Source organism: Ailuropoda melanoleuca, chromosome 11 (assembly GCF_002007445.2).
Source record: "Ailuropoda melanoleuca isolate Jingjing chromosome 11, ASM200744v2, whole genome shotgun sequence".
Taxonomy (NCBI): Eukaryota; Metazoa; Chordata; class Mammalia; order Carnivora; family Ursidae; genus Ailuropoda; species Ailuropoda melanoleuca.
This window is the reverse complement of record NC_048228.1, coordinates 43,285,471-43,305,801: the sequence shown is the minus strand read 5'-3', so window position 1 is coordinate 43,305,801 and position 20,331 is coordinate 43,285,471. Positions and strand designations below refer to the sequence as shown.

Genomic DNA, 20,331 nt, shown 5'->3' with positions numbered 1-20,331 from the left:
AAACTGAAATTTGAAAGTCCATAGCTATAGAAATGGATTGCTTAATATTAAAATTAATTATTTAATATTTTCCTTAGCAATATTCTCCTGGTATGTTGGTTTATTTATAGGTTTTGTTCTGCTGAATTGCATTAAGCAGATCTGGGCAAATTTACTTGATATTTATCATTTCTACTAATGTTTTGGCAAATGTTATGTTCTGGATGAGGCTGCAATTTAATCCAAAGGGTTATTGCATTGGTTCATTATGAGTCATAACCTGTATGAATGTTTGCCACTTAATCATAAGGACTTTTTTTCTGATTTCTTTAAGGTTCCTTGTTCCAATATCAAGTGTTATCTGCAATGACATAACTGCTTACCTTTTTGGATTTTTTTTTGGGAGGACTCCATTAATTAAGGTAATGGAACAACATCTCAAGCAAGCCATTACCATAACCTTAAAGATGAGCCACTGGAGAAAATTTCCAACAATTTGGTGCTGTTGCACATGTTTATCTGTGAGATGCTTTGATTTTCCCATAGCTGTATTTAACAGCCACAGTGTAGGGGCAATGAGCCATATTTCCCAGGGATTCCATCTAGATTCTTCATGAGATATTCTCTTGTCTCCTCAATAAGGACCTGACTCCATCTGTTATCCTCTATCTTGTGAAGGCTCATTTCATCTTTCCGCTGCTTTCTTTCCATTAGGTACAGTGCAAGTCTTCTTTCTTCCATTCTCTAGCAGCCCTACAAACGAGCCTTTCCTAGACTCTGCTCTCCCCCAAGCCATTTCATCTATCACCTCCTTTGCCAGATGTTTTGAAAGTGTGCACTTAACCATCTTCACAGACTCATGTCCATTCATAAAACTTTTACACCCAAACTCATTTCAAAAAAAACCCTGAGGCCCTACAATAAAATAGTGGTAATGCAAGTAATAAGTAAAGTTAAGATAAGGGAAAGAAAAATACATATGAGCAGACCATGTTATTTTGCCTTTGATTTGGTTCTACTTACAGTCAGTGGAGGCAAAGAAGGAAAAAAGTTACACAGTTCTCATTTTGGGGAAGAAAGAAACCAATTCTTCATGGAAAAACAGATTTTTTACTAGAACTGATTACTTTTTTAAAAAAAACTTTTTATGTTGGGGCTTTAGATTCAATTCACTCCATTCACATATTGGGCAAAATCTTTAATAATATTCCCACAAATATGTTAATTGGCTATTTTGATGTTACTATATGAAGGCAGTTTGGAGGGATGGAGACAGTTGTGCAAAACCTATTTGATCAGAATGATACAAGAGTAGCATAAGTGTTTCCAGAGGAAAGCATGGACTGCTTATCTTTCAGGAAAATCTTCCATAAATTCTTCCCCTCCAGGCTGAGCTGTAGGGATACTGGCAAGCAAGCCATATATATAAGCATTTCTAAGGCTGTTTCAGCATAAGAGCAAGTGATTGAATATTCAAGGCTTCTATACCAGATGAGAAGTTTTTGGCTTAGGAAGCCTTCAAAGAGGCTGTTACGGTTGTAGAAGAATGTCACTGTCTGATTTTGAACATAGACTTCTAGTGAATCTACCAGGCTGGATTAGTTGTAAAATATACCCATATGTAATTAAACAAGTTAACCCCTAAATCAGTTTGATATAGATCAATTTAATTTGATGCTATCTTTATTTTTTTTAAAGATTTATATATATTTGAGAGAGAGAGAAAACACAAGTTGGGGGGAGGGGCAGATGGAGGGAGAGAGAGAATCCCCAAGCGGACTCCCCTGCTGAGCACAGAGCCTGACACAGGGCTCAAGCCCAGGAGCCTGAGATCATTACCTATGCCAAAATCAAGTGCCAGATGCCCAACACACAGCCACCCAGGTGCCTGATAAATTATCTTTAAAATAATCAACAGGCGCTTTTGAATTGGAGTCAACTCCTACTTCGCGACAGTAATACTGAATTATCCTAGGAAATGGTGTATATCAGTGTCTTCTCTGTGGCAGAATAGTTACCAGATTTGTCAAGAAACTGTTTCTGTCAACACTTTTGGCTTTGGGCTTTATGAACATCATTAGGACAAGATATCTATAAAGAGATCATGTAGCTTATTTAGCCTGTCACCTATTTCTATCTGCATAAACTTCTGTCTGATATTTATTTGGCTTCTGTCCACACCCAGCCACTGAAAGGGTCATTGTGGAGGTCATCAGTGATCTCCTGATGACCAAATCCCCCGTATATCAGTCCTTATCTTATAGGGCACTTCAGGCAGTTAGCGCTGTCCATTCCCAAATCTTTTCCTCCTGCCCCTGCATCACTGATTTCCAAACTTTCCTCCAGATATCTCTGCCTGAATGCCCCATTGACTGAGAAACAATAGCCGGAATCTGAAACAGTATCTATTCTTAGAAGCACAACATGTTCCTTTCTTCATGGAGACAGACATAGATTGTGACCAAAGGGAGAAGGATATGTGAATACTTGTGGAGCAAATACTGTATCTGGAGTGTTTTGCCATTTCAGAAAGAGGTCTGTTGTATGCATGGCATTTTTGGGAATGTACGAAAATCTGGTGTGCTGCAATGTCCGTGTTTTGTTATACTCATTCTATTTTTTTGTCAGTAGTAAGTCAATACAGACCAAATGTACTTGGAATGAGTACATCTTATCCTTACTGAAAGAACTACACTATTGTGGGGGTTTGTATACGCATAAAAGTCATGGGACAATGATTTCAATCTAGAGTTGATCATTCTTTGAGAGAGAAAAAGTAAGTTGAGGTTATACAGAAACAGATATATTCAGAGTATGTCAAATGTTTGAGGGTCTAATATGTTAGATATTACTAGAGAAATTTGCACAAATAAATCAGGATCATGGAATGAAGGAAAAAGGGTTGCAGAGCCATTCCAATAAGAAAAAAATAAGGAGAGATATACAAGGTATTGTGGGAATTCATTGAAGAGAGTTTGCATATGTATTTGTGTGTTTTGTGAGTGCAGTAGTAACTCTTTAATTTATCTGGACTTTTTTAGTTGTCTCCTAAAAAGACTTGGGAAGGATTCATTGGCGGTTTCTTTTCCACAGTCGTGTTTGGATTCATTGTGAGTTTTGCTGGGAGTTTTATTTATATTTTGAAAAATGATGGCAAGTTTTGTTAATCTGTTGTAAACCTAAAAAACTGAGTCACAAAATGTTAGTAATGTGTTTATTGAAACCCACTAACCAGAACCAATTCTGTACCCCAGTAGCTCTGATCATGGTCTCATATCTGGATTACCTGGGGATCTTATACAAAATCTGTGTCCCAGCCCTAGCCCAAATCAGTGAACTCCCCCAGCTGATTCTGATGTACAGCTAGGCTTGGGACCCATTGCCGTGCTGTTGTGTCTTGGTAGTTTCTAACAGTTTTTCTGCCTTAAGGGGGACACAGGTGCCGGGGTCAAGTAGTGGCTTTGCGTAAAGCAGAGAATGCAAATGATGTTGAAGAACTCTGCCTCCTTAATGCGTACTGGCTAATTGACTTAGCAGGTGCTGTTGTGAGCCCAACCTGCGGAAACAGTTTGTCAACAATAATCGACATTTACTTTTAGCTATGCAGAACAGATAATGTTTTAAGAATTAGTGTACAGTTATGGAATTTAGGTTTTTATTAAAAGCGGTCTCGTGAGAATCAAAGGTACAATAAAATGGCTGGATAAAAGATAAGTATACAAAAAATGTTAAATTTTTGAAGAGTCTAATGAAAAGAGATTGATATTTTATATATATGTATATATTTATTTTTTATATATATACATATATATATTTTTTCCCCATTCAATGTTTCATGGACTCTTGCTTTGTTATTCAGGCTGCCTACATGTTATCCAAATACCAATACTTCGTCTGCCCAGTGGAATACCGAAGTGATGTAAACTCCTTTGTTACAGAATGTGAACCCTCCGAACTTTTCAAGCTTCAGAGTTATTCACTTCCTCCCTTTTTAAAGACAGTGTTGAGACGGGTAAGATAAACATGGTTAAGGATCCTGTATCCCAAAGATTAAGGTTCATTTAAAAGTAGGACTAAACTTTTTACAAGAAATCAATTTCTACAGAATTTTTAACTCTCTGATACAGAAGTGGTATCACTGTCTGCTTAGCCTCAATAATATTTTCTGTCCCTTTGTGATTTCCCTTTCTTGAACATAAAATGAATATTACTATCACAAACGAGTTGTCTGTTAGGAATTTAGCTACCTAGTGTTTTGGATGATCACTGATGGTAATTTATCTTGTATTTGTTTTGAAAACATTTTTCAGTATTCCGTAGATTTCTACCAATCAAATGGGTTACAATGAACTTCACTTGTAACTGGTAGGCACTGACTCAATTTAAAGCTTAATTAAATCAACAGCTCAAAGAATCCTTGATTTTTAGGGGGACCTTTAATAGTACAGAAAGCTGCTCCTTCTAAAGTGTCAGTTTCCCTTTGAAAAGCACACTGTTGCCATTCAAAGGCATTGTTGAGGTCTCACACTGAAGCATGTTGACATGCTGTCCATTAGAACCCTGCTGATCTATGCCATCAAGACTGGGAGGTGGTTGGCTAACATAAGGGATCGAACAGGTGTGTGTGTGTGTATCAACTATTTTTAACTAAAGTCTGTAATTTTTGAGGAACAGGTTAACCAACAATTTCTCTCTCTGAGTGTGCAATACATCAAATCCAAGAATTTTTTTCAATGCCCAAGCCATCTGTTATCTGCTATAAAACTTTTTGATCTTACCAATCTTTGATTAGGAGTAAGGCCTTTGCTTTGAGAACAGGTCCAAAGATTGGTGCTCTGAATGATCTTTCTAAAGCCGTACCTATTTATGCACTGACTACAAATGGTAGACTGACTGCAATTTGTAGACAAATTGTATGCACTGACTACAAATTGTAGTCAGTTTATTTAAAGTGGAGCAAGAACCAAGAATTTAAAAAAATAATTTGCCTGCAGAATTCTTCTTAATTTTTATTATCTCCTCCCTGAATCTTTTATGACTGTCTTGCTAATGCTCAGTTTGGTGGTCTTCCTTAAAGCAACTTAAAGACAAACTTTTCCCTCATTTTGTCATATAAAATTAAAGTAAAATAAAATACAAAAGTTATGATTATAAAGTTCTACTGGTAAGAAACAAATTCAGAAATTAACTCAACTGATTCTTAGTGTAAGTCTACAACTCAAGTGTTGCAGAAGTTTCTAGATGAACTAGAGTATCTTGCCAACTGCAAGATTTTAGTGTGCCAGGTGCTGTCAGTATGCTTGGGGAATGGAGAGTGTGAGCTAAGTAGAGGCTGGGAATGAGAGCTTGCAACATATTCTTCTCCCATGATCTTGAAAGTTTATGAAGTTAACAAAAATGTAGTACAATGGTTTGACTTATTATTTGTATATCATGGTTCTTAGTTTAGGTGGCATGCTCAAATACAGTTTTAATGCAGTTAAATCCCTTCCCCCCTTTATTTTCTCTTTAGGAAACAGTGAGTTTGTATCCTTTCCAGATACACAGCATTGCTCTTTCCACATTTGCATCTTTGATTGGCCCTTTTGGAGGTTTCTTTGCCAGTGGATTCAAAAGAGCTTTCAAAATCAAGGTGTGTGTTTAGAATCTTTGTTACACTAATAGAGAATATAATACAGTTGTAATTTGGTTCTCTCTTGGTCTCCCACATTAAGCCTCTGGGCAAAAACTTTTATATCCTGTTTGTTTCAGCCTCACAGAAATGCTTCCTGGCTGACTTGAATATGTTCTCTCTCGTTAAATTTTGGACATGCCATGTTAATACATTTTAAAGTCTTACATCAGCCTCATTTATAGAATTGGAATATGTCACTTAATGTTGGGACAAGCACAGAGTCTTGGTCCTTCTTCAAGTGCTTATCCAAAAATCCAGCTATGAAGTTTACTTGTTGTGCCATAGTCTCACTTGAAGAGATAAGCAAGGCGAGCCTTTGGATATAACCATCTATCTACTAGATCTGGGGTCAGTAAACTCTTTCTATAAAGGGAGAAATCATTTATTAATCATGTTGCAAATACTCAACTCAACTCTGCCGCTCTACTGCCAAGCCTTGTGGGCAATATGTCAATGAATGGACCTGACCGGGTTTTAATAAAATTTTATTTACAAAAACAGGCAGTGGATTAGACTTGGACTATGGGACATAGTTTGCTGATCTCTCTTCCAGATACTTAAAATTATCCCTATATTTAGTTTAATTTGGATTCTCAATAAGTCACATATATTTACCCTGTTATCCCCGCTGTCCTCACATGCCTTCACTAGGACTGAATGTTGTGCCGTTGGGCGTCAGAGAATGGCACTGAGGGTGGGGTGAACAGGGCAGCCTTCTCTGGAGGAGGTGCATTTGAGCAGAGGTCTGAGAAAAGGAGAATGAGTCCTACAGAAATCAAAGGCAGAGAGTTCCAGCGAGTGCAAAGGAGAGGAGGGACTTAGCCTGTTTGAAGGGGAGTGAGAACAGGCTGACTGTGGTAGAGAGGCGGCAATCAGACTTCAGAAATTGGCGGGGCCAGATCACACGGGCCGCAGAAGCCAGAGAAATAAACAAATGAACTTGGTGAGGACTTAAAATGGGGAAGATACTATGTTAGGTGGAATGCGGTGTGCGGAAGTGTATTAGATGTCCCTGTTCTCGAGATGCTCACCACCTAGTAGGGAAGACAGCGCTTGTCCGCAGTGAACCACAGCAACAGCTGTGCCTGAAGACTGTCCTGTCAAGGCTGCAGACAGCAGAATCGAATGGAGTTACTATGGCTCCCTTGTTGCTTCAGAGAGTAGGGAAGAGAAGGAAGGAAATGTGTTGGCAAAAAGTAACGGAAGAATTTTTCAATAATTGTTTGAAACAGAAATGTTACGTTTAGAATGGTATTTTCTTTAGTAGTGTCTAATGCAAGGTTTCTTCTTGAATGATAGATCATTTTGCATATCTGAAATGAAGGTATAATAGCTGTTGCATTTAGGTGTTTTAAGGTCGCCTGCGTACGCTGGACGAGCAGTCCGTCATTTCCGTATATTTAGCATCCAGACACGTGGCTATGTCTACAGAGTCCACCTGAGAGACTTACTAACCATTCCCTCCGCTTGGCCATTTAATGGACTAATGTGTCCCACATGATCTTTTTGATTCTCTTTTTACCCCTATACTTAAAGAAGAATATATATTGTAGTAGCAAAATATTTCAGAGTAAAAACCATTAGGATAAACGTGAGTTAGAACTCGCTGTACATCTGTCAACAACACTAAAAAGAGCACCCCAAATAATTTCTGGCTAAACAGAAAAGTAAGCTAGAACAATATTAGATTAATAATAGCCCATAGTGCTTTTGATTTAGAAAAAGCTTTATTAACTAAAAAAAGTTGGTGCTAGATTTAATTAATATTTAACTAGTGTTACTTGGATGCTTTTGGTCAATTCGGTAATCATTCTAATGTGGGTACATACTTGAAAGATGTGGTTTTAACTTATGAGACACGTTTTAGTAAGCCTGTATTTAGTGAGGAAATCCAGTAGTAAAGTATTTTCCTTAGAGCCGCTGATGCCAAGAGACATTTACAGGTAGGAGTTTTATAGCAGGTGATTTTTTGAACATTTGCTCATATGTCTGTTTGTTTCTGAAGGATTTTGCAAACACCATTCCTGGACATGGCGGGATAATGGACAGATTTGATTGTCAGTATTTGATGGCAACTTTTGTGCACGTGTACATCACGAGTTTTATAAGGTACTTTTAGATTTTTAAAAAATGTTTTATTAGATGACTTCTTTGAGTTCTCATTTCTACAGGCATTAGTTTGAATGAGTTACTTTTTCTGTCAATGGTAATTTATAGTATAAAGAGGGAATGGCGGCCCCTGGAGTTTGTGTCACATTGTAGCCCTGAGAAGTATGATTAAGGAGAAATTAAGAAGAAATAATTAAATTATAATTATTTTGCACACATTTGAACAACTTAAATAATAGTATATGTCATGGTCTTTAGTAGGACCAAGCTAAAATGTAGGTAATGTGGACGGTACTGGATTGAATCATCAGAGTTCCCATTGTCTGTGGTATGTATACAGTGATAGTGAATACTAACTAAAAAGGAGGAGGACGTAGTAATTCCTCCAGTCCACCAGTTACTGCTTGGGAGCCTGTGATGTGTTGGGGAATGTTCTAGGCATGCATACAGCAAAGAACAAAGTGCCTGCCCTCAGAGCTTACATTCTTACTGGGGAGCTGGAGAGAGAAGGGGCAGAAACGGGCAAAAAACAAACCTAGTTTGCTAGCTGGTGGTAAGTGCCATGGAGAAAAATAAAGCAGGCCTGGGGATTATGGTGGTATGGGGGGTGGAGAAGTGGGGCGAATGGAGGGGTGTTGCTTTTTGATATAGAGTGGTTTATTCTTGTTGTTACCCCTGTAAGGTTTTGGATCTGCCGTACGATGCTAGTTTGAGGTGCGAAAGCAAACCACCGCAGGCACATGTTCACTTTATTGCCATGGTCTCTACAAAGTACCTGACCGCAGAAAACATGGAGTTCCTTCAGAGAGTACTTAGAAACTCATATTTGTAGATCCCTAAACACATATTTTAAATATATACCCAGAGCAGTGTAGGAATTTTATATTTTTTATTTTTCTTGAGCAGTCTTGTTAGGAGTTTATTTCATTAATCTTTTCAAAGAATCAAATGCTGGCTTTGTTAACGTTCTGTGTCACTGATGCCCACTTGCACCTTTCACTCCTTCATCTTTCTTTAGATGCAATTTTCTGTTGCTTTTTGAGATTCTTGAGATAAAGCTTAGGTTATTGATTTTCAGCCTTCTTGTCTAATCATCTAAGACTGTAAATTCCCTCTTAAGTACTGCCTTCTTCTCATCTTACGTATTATGTTTGCATTTTCATCATCAATTACAAATATTTCCTGATTTCCAGTGTGATACCTGCTTTGACATGTGGATTATTTAAATGTGTATTGACTGCTTTCCAAACAAATGGAGATTTCCTCATTCTCCTTCCTTTATTGACTTTTGCCTTCATTCCACGTGGTCAGAAAGCATACTCTGTATTATTTCAGTTTTTGTATTTGTGGAGACTTGTTTTGTGCCCCAGCATATTGTCTGTTCAGGTATGTGGCCATGTGCCCACGGAGCGCGTGCGCATCTGCCTGTCGGGGATGCAGGGTTGTACACGCCCATTAGGTGAGGTTTAGCTAAGTCTTCTGTACTGATTGCTTTTTTTCAGTTTTTTTCAGGAAGAGAGCTTTGTCAAAATATCCCACCGTGATTATTTTTTTTTTAAACGTTTATGTATTTATTTATTTTAGAGAGAGAGAGCACAAGCAGGGAGGGGCAGAGGGAGAGAGAGAATTCCACGCAGGTTCCACACCCAGTGCAGAGCCCAACTCGGGCCCAACCTCACAACCCTGAGATCATGACCTGAGCCAAAATCACGAGTTGGACGCTCAACCACTGAGCCACCCAGGCCCCTCCCCTCCCAGTGTGATTGTAAATTTACTTATTCCTAGTCTGCCAGTTTTTGCTTTATGTATTTTGTGGTGGTTTTAGGTATATACACATTTAGGACTGTCCTATCTCCCTACTGAATCGCTCCTAATGTCATTCTATAACGTCCATCTTTATAGGCCGCTTGCTTAATACCTATTTTGTTGAGCCTGAGGGGCTCAGTCATAAGCTCAGTCATTAAGCGTCTGCCTTCGGCTGGGGTCATGATCCCATGATCCCAGGGTCCTCGGATCGAGCCCTGCATGGGGCTCCCTGCTCAGCAGGAAGCTTGCTTCTCCCTGTCAAAAAAATAAATAAAATCTTTAAAAAAAACCAACCTATTTTGTTGGATATTAGAAGAATGGCATCAGCTTTCTTTTGGTTAGTATTTATATAGTGTTTCTTTGTCAGTCCTTTTATTTTTAGCTTCCTTTATCTTTATATAAAGTGTGCTTCTATTCTAACAAGCATATAGCTTGATTTTAGTTTTTTCTAATAATCCAGATGACAACCTTTGTCTTTTTTTTTTTTTAAGATTTTATTTATTTGAGATAGAGCAAGAGAGAGAGCACAAGTATAGGGAGTGGCAGAGGGAGAAGCAGCCTCCCTGCTGAGCAGAGAGCCCAACCCCTGTAATCATGACCTGAGCCAAAGGTGGATGCTTAACCCACTGAGCCACCCAGGCATCCCCAACCTTTGTCTTTTTCATTGCAGCGTCTAATCCACTTTATATGGCAGTTCCCGATATATCTGTATATTAGTAATTAATATTTAAATCATTAGAACTCTATTTTCAGATGGTAAAGCTTTTAGGGCATTAACTCACCTTTTTTTTTTTTTTAACCTGCTGTTGTCTCACTTGAGAAAAGTCATGCTGAGCCCTGTTGCCTACCATTTGAAAGCAAATATTCAGACTATTAGGAATACAGGGCTAGTGCCAGGGCACATGGAGCGGCGAGCACCTGCTGACATAATTTTGCATTTAGCTGAACTTGCTATAATACTCTTCGTTTTCTCTGTGGGCCCTACTCTGGGTTTGTTACGAAGTTGCTGAATCTTTTGAAGACATGTAAGACAAGCTGTGCCCCGGCTTGAGTAGACAGTGGCTGTGAGAGACATCTGGCCACACTTCCGGCACATGAGCTGAGCCACATGCATGAAGTTAACCCGTGGGATGGCTAGTCTGTGCTGTGATGTGGTTTTTTAATCAAAGACTTCTGCTGTGATATCCCTTTATAGCAGACATTTCTTTGTTGCTGGGTTTTCTATTTCCTATAATTCCATTTGAACTGAACAGTACTAATCATAAATTTAGTTACCTGTGTAAATGTCTTTCTCGGAATTCGGTGCCCTTCTCCATACGTCATTTATGTCTTGCTCTTCTCCATTGGATTTTACTAATCTCTGTTTACAAGAAGTGAACCATGATCTGTTTCTCGTTTTCAAATGGACTGTAGAAAGTGCAGAGAACAATACATGGACATTAAAATCTGAATTCAGTTCATTCTGAATTTGACAGAACAGCACTGTAGAAGATCACACAGGTGTAAATGGATTGAGTTCTAGAATGGGGGGGGGGGCAGGTGGGGGGGAGTTACGAATCCCTGACTATAAAAGTGTCAGAGCGGCGAAAGGGTAAGAGGCCTGTTTAGGACCCTTTTCTGACTCAGAGTGCAACGCAGAAGGGTGGGAAGAGGGGGGCTGGAGGGGGGAGGTTGGGGGAGCTGCTGGAGAAGGTGTCCCTGGGAGAGAAGGGGGAGCGTGTTATACCACTGCCTCGTTGCTGCCTCAGCTCTCCCCGGGCTCACTTCGCCACCACTGGGACTGCTGGCAGGTGGGTGAGGAGGGCTGGCGGTCTGCCTCCTCGCCCTCCTTTCAACTAGAAAAAGACCCACTTTTTACTATATTGGGGTTTACCGAAGACTTTGGACAAACGCGGTGGCCTCTACCGTGGATCCTGGGTAGTGGCTGCAGTGGTTAGCACCTTTGTGTCCTGTCTCTCGAACATTCATTATACCCCAGGGGCACTACTCAAAGTTCTTTGAAGCTAAAAATTTAAAGTATTATTTTTCACGTCCTCTTCTGGCTTACCTTCATCCATCGGGACTTTTGCTCCTTTTCTTACCGGATAGTTTTTGTGTCTTGTCCAGTCAGGATTTGTTCCCTGTCCCCACCTTTAAATCATGTTGCCGTTTTGAGAAGTTTTGTAGAACTCAGATCTGCACCCCCTAGATTGCCTAATGTTGTTCCTGGGTTTTGTGTTTGTGCATTCTTCCCAAATCTAGACTGAATGCCTCTTGGTGCAGAATATTTCTGGGGCTTTTTCTCCCTTTGACACTAACGCTGGGCACTAAAGTGAGCTTGATCAAGTAAACGCTGTTACTCTACACTTAAGTGCATGATTTAGTTTCAATCGGGGGCATATGCTTCCTTTAGCTCTCTTAAAATAGCATGAACTTGGCCTTTTCTGCTTCGTTATCAGGGGTCCGAATCCCAGCAAAGTGCTACAGCAGTTGTTGGTGCTTCAACCAGAACAGCAGTTAAATATATATAAAACCCTGAAGACTCATCTGATTGAGAAAGGAATCCTACAGCCCACCTTGAAGGTATAGCTGGATCCACAAAGGGAAGGACTGACCATAAGGAATTCTACAGAAAAGCACTGACAGATGAAATTTTGTAATCGTACAGAAAACTGGCTGAAAATGCAATAGATTGAAGTTTTACAGACACAAATGTCTCTTCTCGAAATTACTGTGAATATTTAACACTTACTTGATCTAAGTTATGAAATAAGTAGCAAATTATCAACTAAAGATCCTGTACTTTTTCTAGAGTGTATTTTCTGATGTTAACTTCCTTCTCCTGACTTGCTAGGTTTCATAATGTAAAAGACTTGTGTTTTAAAGAGTCAAACAGAAAAAGAGTAAATTGAGGATGTCTTAAGATTGCATCCGGCGTTGTGCCCTTTGCACAAATATTGACTTTTGCACTTGGAGCCGCACTTAATTTTAACAAAATGTTTTATGTAAGGCACAATAGGAAGTTAGTTCTCCTGCACTTCCTCCTCTTAGTCTGAAGTCCTTTCTGAAGGGCTGAGTTGGATCCAAAAAGGAAAAAAAAAAAAAAAAAAAAAAAAAAGCTGTCCATTTTTCAAAAGAAGTAACTAATCATTTGCCAGGGGAAAACATTCCACTTTTAGATAGGTTCAAAAAGAGCAGACATCAAACTCTACTCCTGATAAAACTGTTTGCAAAAACATGACAGACAGTTGCAAGAAAAACGAAGGAGAATTCTGCTACGAAGAATGTAAGGTACGCCTCCTCCACAGATGATCTGCACAGACGACAACAGCTCGGGAGGCAGCGGGAGACAATGGCGCAAGACCCCGGCCACCTCTTGGTCGAATTCTCTGCCTTTCCTTGTTTCCCCTGAACTGGTTTCCATCAGTTCTGCAGCCTGAAGCACGTAAGATGAGCACAGAGGGTAGCGAGTAGGCGTGGTGGCTGATGCAGAGCGGGGGTGCTTCTCGGAGGCGGAGTGGCCTGTCCCCAAGGAGGCTCTGCGGGCCTGTGTCCCGGGGGCCTCCCTGCTGGTGCCCTGGGCCGCCCACGGCACACTCACCTGGCCAGAAGGAAGATCTGCCCGGAGACTGAGGCCCAGACCAGCTCCCTGGTAACAGCTAATCTTTGCTCCTGTCCTCTTTCACATCATGTCATAAAATCCGAGGACATCAGCTGATGATTTTTTTCTTCAAGAATGAAAATCAAGCAGAAGTGATTCTCATCAAGAATCAAAAGCACACGAATGCCAGACCGTTCCTCTGTGGACTGGACGCTGTAACCAGATAAGAGCTGGTTCTCCTCAGTGAGTGTAAACGAGCTACAGCTCTGAGTGCTCCCCGTGTATTTACTGTAGTGCACGGGGGGCCCGGAGCCCTCCGAAAATTGCCCCGTGCTCCTTGGCTAACTCTTCAGAGAGGAGAAAAACAGATTTTTAAGAGTGTTTTGCTAATGAAAAGAGTAAATATTTTTGTTTAAATCAGAAACAGATTTCAGTTATTTTCTATTTCCGTTCTAATACTATACCCGAAATAAAAGATTACAGACCCGCCGGGGATCCACGGATGTCGGTCTGTAACGAGCAGCTTCATCAAGTGGGCTGCGTGATTACAGCGGATCTGGGTAAACTCGGTACCGGGTGTCTAGTTTCTCGGTCTGGCACGCACGCAGTCAGTTCGTCTGCACGGGATGTGTTCAGTCAGCACCATCTCCGACCGTCCCGTAAAAACCTCGAATTGGCACTGGAAATGTTATTACAGGAGGGAATGATTCCTCTTACAGTCAGGCTACCTACAGGTTTCATTTTCAGCATCCCTCATGTATATTTGCCTCATTAAAAGCTCCACATGCTGATCATAAAAGAATTTAGATTAGCAGAGGTTAAAAAATAAGATGAAAAATTTGTCACAGGAACTTACATTGAAAACTTGGTGATTTGCACAATAATAGAGAGCTGCTTGGAGATACAGGGTTCCCTCCGCATTTTTCTTGGAAGTGATTGGTGAGGCACTGCAATGCAGAATTATAAGCATTACTGAATACATGGATTATAAAATCAATCCTATTATAAACAAAACACAAAGGTAGAAATATTTGGGGTCACAGTAATAGCTTTCCTCAAATATACTTTTAGAGGTGGGTGTACATTATTATATGTAAAAAAGTAAATTCTTAATTTTAACAGAGTTCTAACAATGGACCTTTTTAGTGTACTTTTATAGCATGTATATTAAAATGGAATATATTTTAGCAAAAGATTGCCATAAAACCCTGACTTTGATCATTTTTATACTTGCACTGTGAAGAGAGCTTAAATTCCAGTGTAGGAATGGGATGGCCGGAAAATAAGACTGCGGACCTCCTTCACAGTAACGGCTAATTGTTCCAGAGTTGCTGTTTCTGGAGGTACGCTACTTGTGTACTAATTGCTTGACTTCTTAACCTGTGGGATGCAAATGTTTCCTCAGCGCTTGTCCCCCTGTGGCACATACACATTTACTGTCTGTGAATAAAAAGACCACACCTTTTACCCCCCCTCCCTTCTTGTTTCATTTGTAATTTCCCTTCCTTGGTACTTTCGTTTGAACAAAGACAGTATCACCTTGTTCAGTGAAAAAGAAAAAAGTAGAAACAGTGGACATATAGTGTATATGGGTGGGAGATAGCTTATGATTTGTGTAAGTTCTCCGAATCTTTTACTGAAACAGAGACAGGAAAATAAAATGGAAACAAATCCCATTTTGACTTTGTTGTGCCATTTTCTCATTGGAGAAGAATCATTCGTTCATGTGGCCGGTGTTTCCAAAACGACCACAGGTGCGTGGACTGCACACTGTGTACCTTCCATCGCCGGCATCTCCAGTGACATCCTCATGGCGGGGATACCTACTTCTGTGAGGAGGGAACGTGTGTGTGTGTGTTGAAAGGTGATGTCCTCTTACTAGAAAGAGTACTGAATTTTTATATTTCCCATAGTTTATAATGACGCATTTACTTTTGCGAATCTCTGATCCGGTCCCCACCAGAGCTTTAAGCTATATGGCCGCTGAACGGCAGCGGTTTCAATCAGCCATTGTGTCCCTGGTGTCTGTCTGGCTCCACGCCAGCACCCCTGAGGCCCTCAAGCTCCTGAACGATGAACGGGTTTGGAGTCTTAAGACCCAGCTGTGCACATTTCCACTTGTCTTTCTTTGGCAGCCCTTCCCTGCCCACCCGTTTTCATTCTGCGTGACTCTAAAATGGATGTCAGGAGTCCTGGTTTTTAGGGTTAAGGATTAGGTAAAAAAATCCATAGGAACGTACCATGATTTGTGTCCAGCACAGAGGAGCTGATTTGTCATCCTTAGTTTCCTTTCTTCCTGTCTGCTCCTCCGCCGTTGCTCAGATCCACTGCAAAGTGACAGTCTGGTAGAACAGACCAAAAAGGTAACCACATTCAGCCACTTACGATGGATGTAGGTGGTGTTAACATTAAGAGTTCCTTGAATGGGGGCGCCTGAGTGGCGCAGTCGTTAAGCGTCTGCCTTCAGCTCAGGGCGTGATCCCGGAGTTCTGGGATCGAGCCCCACATCAGGCTCCTCCGCTATGAGCCTGCTTCTTCCTCTCCCACTCCCCCTGCTTGTGTTCCCTCTCTAGGTGGCTGTCTCTATCTCTGTTAAATAAATAAATAAAATCTTAAAAAAAAAAAAAAAGAGTTCCTTGAATGGTAGACAGCCCGTCTGTTCATTTCAGCAAACCCACAGTGTCTCCCACACAGCCAGCACTTGGCTTTGTCCTGGCACCAAGAACAAGAACTCTAGTTCTCCGCCTAGTCACAGAGACAAAGGTGAATGCCATATGAGGCAGATGTTGATTGGGGCAGTGACAAATGTATAAAGCAGAGGGGGAAATGGGAAACCACCACTCTGACCTCCACGGAGTATCTGTCGGCCCTACAGACAGTCTGGAGCCAGCTCTCTCCACCTGCTCCAGAAACTTCACAAAGTTTAAAAGTCACTCCTTAAAGAGGGGCTCTATTTGGGAATCTGTATGCTGTGGCTGCAAATAAAAAGGTCTAGGCAATTGAAGCAAAATCAGAAACCTGTCCTACCTTAATCCCATTGTCTTCCTTTTCCTGTACCAAAGGGGAGAACGTTCTTGAATCATTAGATAACATCAAGAGTCATTTAGTAAGGGTTAATGAACGTTATTTGATAATGGCAAGTGAGCTTCTAAAAGGAGCTGAGAAAATACAGCCTGGCTCTCTAATGTGTACAAAAAACATGGGTGGGTAGAGCCAAAGCCTGGTTGCCCAGATAGGGAGAATCACTGAGGGACGGTCCACCCAAAGGTGTCCTCCCACTGCCGTCAAACTTACAGCACAACCTATGGTTCCCGGGCGTGAGCTCTCAGACCCCCCTTTCCACTGTGCGCCCAGCTTGAGTTCACTGGGTCCAGCTGGTATTCTGTTCCGGAATGTGCGATGTCAAACTTCAGACAGGACCTAAAAGGGTGATAAGTTTGAGAACATTTCTGAGTAATCTATTAAGTATATATTTGATCAGTTTTAATCTCAGGATTTGTGAGGAAAAGAAACCCAAAGCCTTCAGCTAGTACAGCTGAGACAGACACAACTGAACCGTCAGCAGTTCTGTTTGTTTCTTCTTTTTCAGCAGCTTTATCGAGATAGAGTTTACACACTGGAACACTGTGCAAGCGTCCCCACGTCCAGGTTAACACGATTTCCATCACTCCGCAAAGCTCCCTGGTGCCCACTTGCACCTAATCCCCACTGCAACCCCCAGGCTTTGGCAACCGCTGCTCTGCTGTCTCTAGAAATTTGCTTTTCCTGGACATCGCCTATAAAAGGAATCATACGATATGTCGTGGTTTGCATCTGGCATAATATTTTTGTGTGTATCAGTACTTCATTCCTTTTTATGAATACCGTATTATTTATTGTACTGACTGACTTACCAGTTGATTGGCATTTGGGTTATTTCCAATTTGCTATGAATATTTGTGGACATGTCTTTGTGTGGTCACGTCTCCATTTGTCTCAGATTTCTAAAGGTAGAATTGTAGGGTCATATATTTATGTGTTAACATTTAAAGAAATGGCCAAACTGTCCAAAGTGGCTGTGCAACCTGACATTCCTGCCAGCAGTGTACCCGGGTCCCAGTTTCTCTACACCCTCGCTGAAACCCAGCATGTCCATTTTGGTTTTCTTGAGAGAGAGAGAGAGAGAGAGAGAATCTTAAGCAGGCTCCACACTCCTTGCAGAGCCCATGCGGGGCTCAACGATGCAGGGCCCTGCACCAGACTGGATCCCAGACCCTGAGATGATGACCTGAGCTGAAATCAAGACTGGACACTTATCCGACTGAGCCAGCCAGTTGCCCTGACGTGTCCGTCTTTTTAATGAAAGCCATTTTAACTGGGGCACAGAGGTATCTCAGGATGGTTTGGGTTGCATTTCCCTGTGGTTGCTGGTGCTAAGCATCTTTTCATGTGCTTATTTGGCATTTGTGTATCTACCTTGATGAAATGTCCATTCATATCTTTGCCCATTTTTACATGGGATAGTTCTTCTTCGTATTGTGTTTCTTTGTATTGAGTTTTAAGAGATTACTATACATCCTGGATGCAAAACCCTTATCGGATACATGACTTGCAATTATTTTCTCCCAGGCTGTGGTTTTTTTGTCTTTTCGGTTCCTTTTTTTTTCGTCCTTCATTCTTAATACTTCTTTTTAAAGATTTTATTTATTTGAGAGAGACAGCTAGTGAGAGAGGGAACACAAGCAGGGGGAGTGGGAGAGGAAGAAGCAGGCTCCCAGAGGAAGAGCCTGATGTGGGGCTCGATCCCAGAACCCCAGGATCACGCCCTGAGCTGAAGGCAGACGCTTAATGACTGAGCCACCCAGGTGCCCCAATACTTCTTTTTAAAGCAGTTTAAAGTTCACAGTAAAATTGAGGGGAAGGTACAGACCTTTCCCATAAATCCTTTGCCCTGCACCCCCCTCCCATCTATCTGTCACCACATTCATAGCCTCCCTATTATTCACATCCCCAACCAGAGTCATGCATGTGTTACACTGATAAACTTGTACTGACCCATCATAATCACCCAAGTACATAGTTTATGTTAGGGTTCATTTTTGGTGGTGTAACTTTTTCGGATTTGGAAAAAAGTATGATGCTACGTACCCATCATTGTGGTAGTATACAGAGTATTTTCACTGCCCTAAAAACTTCCGTGTTTCCACTGTTCATTCCTCCCTGTACCCTGAACCCCTGGTCTTTTCAGGAATCATAGTTTTGCTTTTCCCAGGGTGTCCTACAGCAGGAATACAGTTGGAGCCTGTTCAGACAGGCTTCTTTCACTTAGTAGTGTGCATTTAAGCTTCCTCCGTGGCTTTTCATGGCTTGAGAGCTCATTTCTTAGCACTGAAAGATATTCCATTGCCTGGATGTACCACAGTTTATCCATTCACCAGCTGAAGGACATCTTGCTTGCTTCCGAGTTTTGGCAACTATGAATAAAGCTGCTGTAAACATCAGTGTGCTACAAACGTCAGGTTTGGGGGCAGACCTTATTTTTCATCTCCCTTCGATAAATACCAGGAATTGTAATTGCTGAATCACATGGTCAGAGTATGTTCAGTTTTGTAAGAAAGTGCTAGGCTGTCCTGCAACATGACCATACCATTCTGCATTCTTAACCAGCACTGAATGAGAATTCCTATTGTTGCACACACGTGCCAGCATTTGGTTTTGTGGGTGTTCTGGAGTTGAGGCGTTCTGGTAGGTATGCATGGGGTTTTAACTTACATTTCCCCAATGGTGTGTGTCGTGCAGCATCTTTCTCTTTTTTTAAACAAGAGGTTTATTTAAACAGCAAGACACTTGAAGGGAAAATGATCTAGGATTCATTTATTTTAGAGTAATTTATCCCTACTTAAAGACATTGCCCTACATGTAACAGCTGCAGACAAAAAAGTTATAACATTGTCCTTGGTTTTACAGTGATCAATGAAAAACACTAATATTCTCCAATTGAACAGGGTATGCAAGGATTTTTATGTTCTTTTGTTGTTAAAGAGTGAGAACAAAGTAACTTACTGGACTATAAAGGTAAGAGCTGAGTGAGCATGCCACAAATGGACAGGAGGGGTATTTTCACAGAACCAGCATTTTTCACCATCCCGTCTCCATCTGATGTTGATCTAAACATACCATTGGCCATTTTGTTACAAAAATGCAGTATGCGGGTGCACATACAGTTACCGTATAATAAAGGAATGGGAAGGAAAAAAATGAAAGAATAGAGAAAGTTCTACTGTAGTGGCCAGCGTGTGGTGGGACCAGAATGCAGCTTTCTAACTGAGAGTGTCATCTTGGTCTGGAGGGGCAGAGCTCCGCGGTAAAGTAGCAGGCTCCCTTCTCGGTAGACACCTCCCGTCTGCTGCTGGAACCGCCAACTCCGTCTTCATCCTCCCTCTCCAACAGTGCGATGTGTCTGTTTCACTGATTGGCTCGGGGAGTTGGGATCTGATCTGCCTCATTGACAAACCCTTTCAAAGGAGCAGCAGCCCAACTTGCTTCAGAAATCCATACATTTCTGATTCTGTATGAGAAATGAGCATACAGCTGTTTTCAGCCGCTGAAACCAATCTGAAAGATGAAAAATCCTTGGGCTTTTCATCGGCCACAATGAGTGCTAGAGTCTGAGTGCTGGAGTCTCCTCAGCAGCCACTTCCCAGGGAGCTACCAGGTCCGCACCCAGCAAGCACGTGAGCAGCACAAGAAGCGGCAGGAGGAGGCAGCAGCCGAGCATCTTTTCATATGCTTGTCATCTGTGTACCTTCCCTGGTGAGATGCCTGTGAAGGTTTTTGGCCCATTTTTTTTAATGGGGTTGTTTTTGTTTTTTTTTTTTTTTCATTTTTTAAAAAAGATTTTATTTGAGAGAGAGAGAGAACATGAGCAGAGGGGAGAGACAGAGGGAGAGGGAGAAGCAGACTCCCCACTGAGCAGGGAGCCCGATGTGGGGCTCGATCCCAGGACCCCGAAATCATGACCTGAGCTGAAGGCAGATGCTTAACTGACTGACGCTTAACCACTCAGGTGCCCCAGTTGTTTGTTTTCTTATTGTTAAGAGTTCTTGTATATCTTGAATGACAGTCCTTTATCATGTGTCTTTTGCAAGTATTTTCTACGAGTCTGTAGCTTATCTTCTCATTCTCTTGACATTATCTTTGTAGG

The 20,331-nt window shown here is 41.2% G+C and overlaps 1 protein-coding gene across 1 annotated transcript in view; it reads left to right on the top strand.

Moving 5' to 3' along the window:
* Positions 1-14,823, top strand: part of CDS1 (CDP-diacylglycerol synthase 1) — a 60,689-nt gene extending 45,866 nt beyond the window's left edge. The window contains exons 8-13 of the mRNA XM_011232510.3: positions 314-401; positions 3,021-3,089; positions 3,839-3,991; positions 5,492-5,611; positions 7,659-7,762; positions 12,007-14,823. Coding sequence (XP_011230812.2) covers positions 314-401; positions 3,021-3,089; positions 3,839-3,991; positions 5,492-5,611; positions 7,659-7,762; positions 12,007-12,136 — 664 coding nt within the window. The 3' untranslated portion in view covers positions 12,137-14,823. The remainder of the gene's footprint in view (positions 1-313; positions 402-3,020; positions 3,090-3,838; positions 3,992-5,491; positions 5,612-7,658; positions 7,763-12,006) is intronic.
* The last annotated feature ends 5,508 nt before the right edge of the window (positions 14,824-20,331 follow it).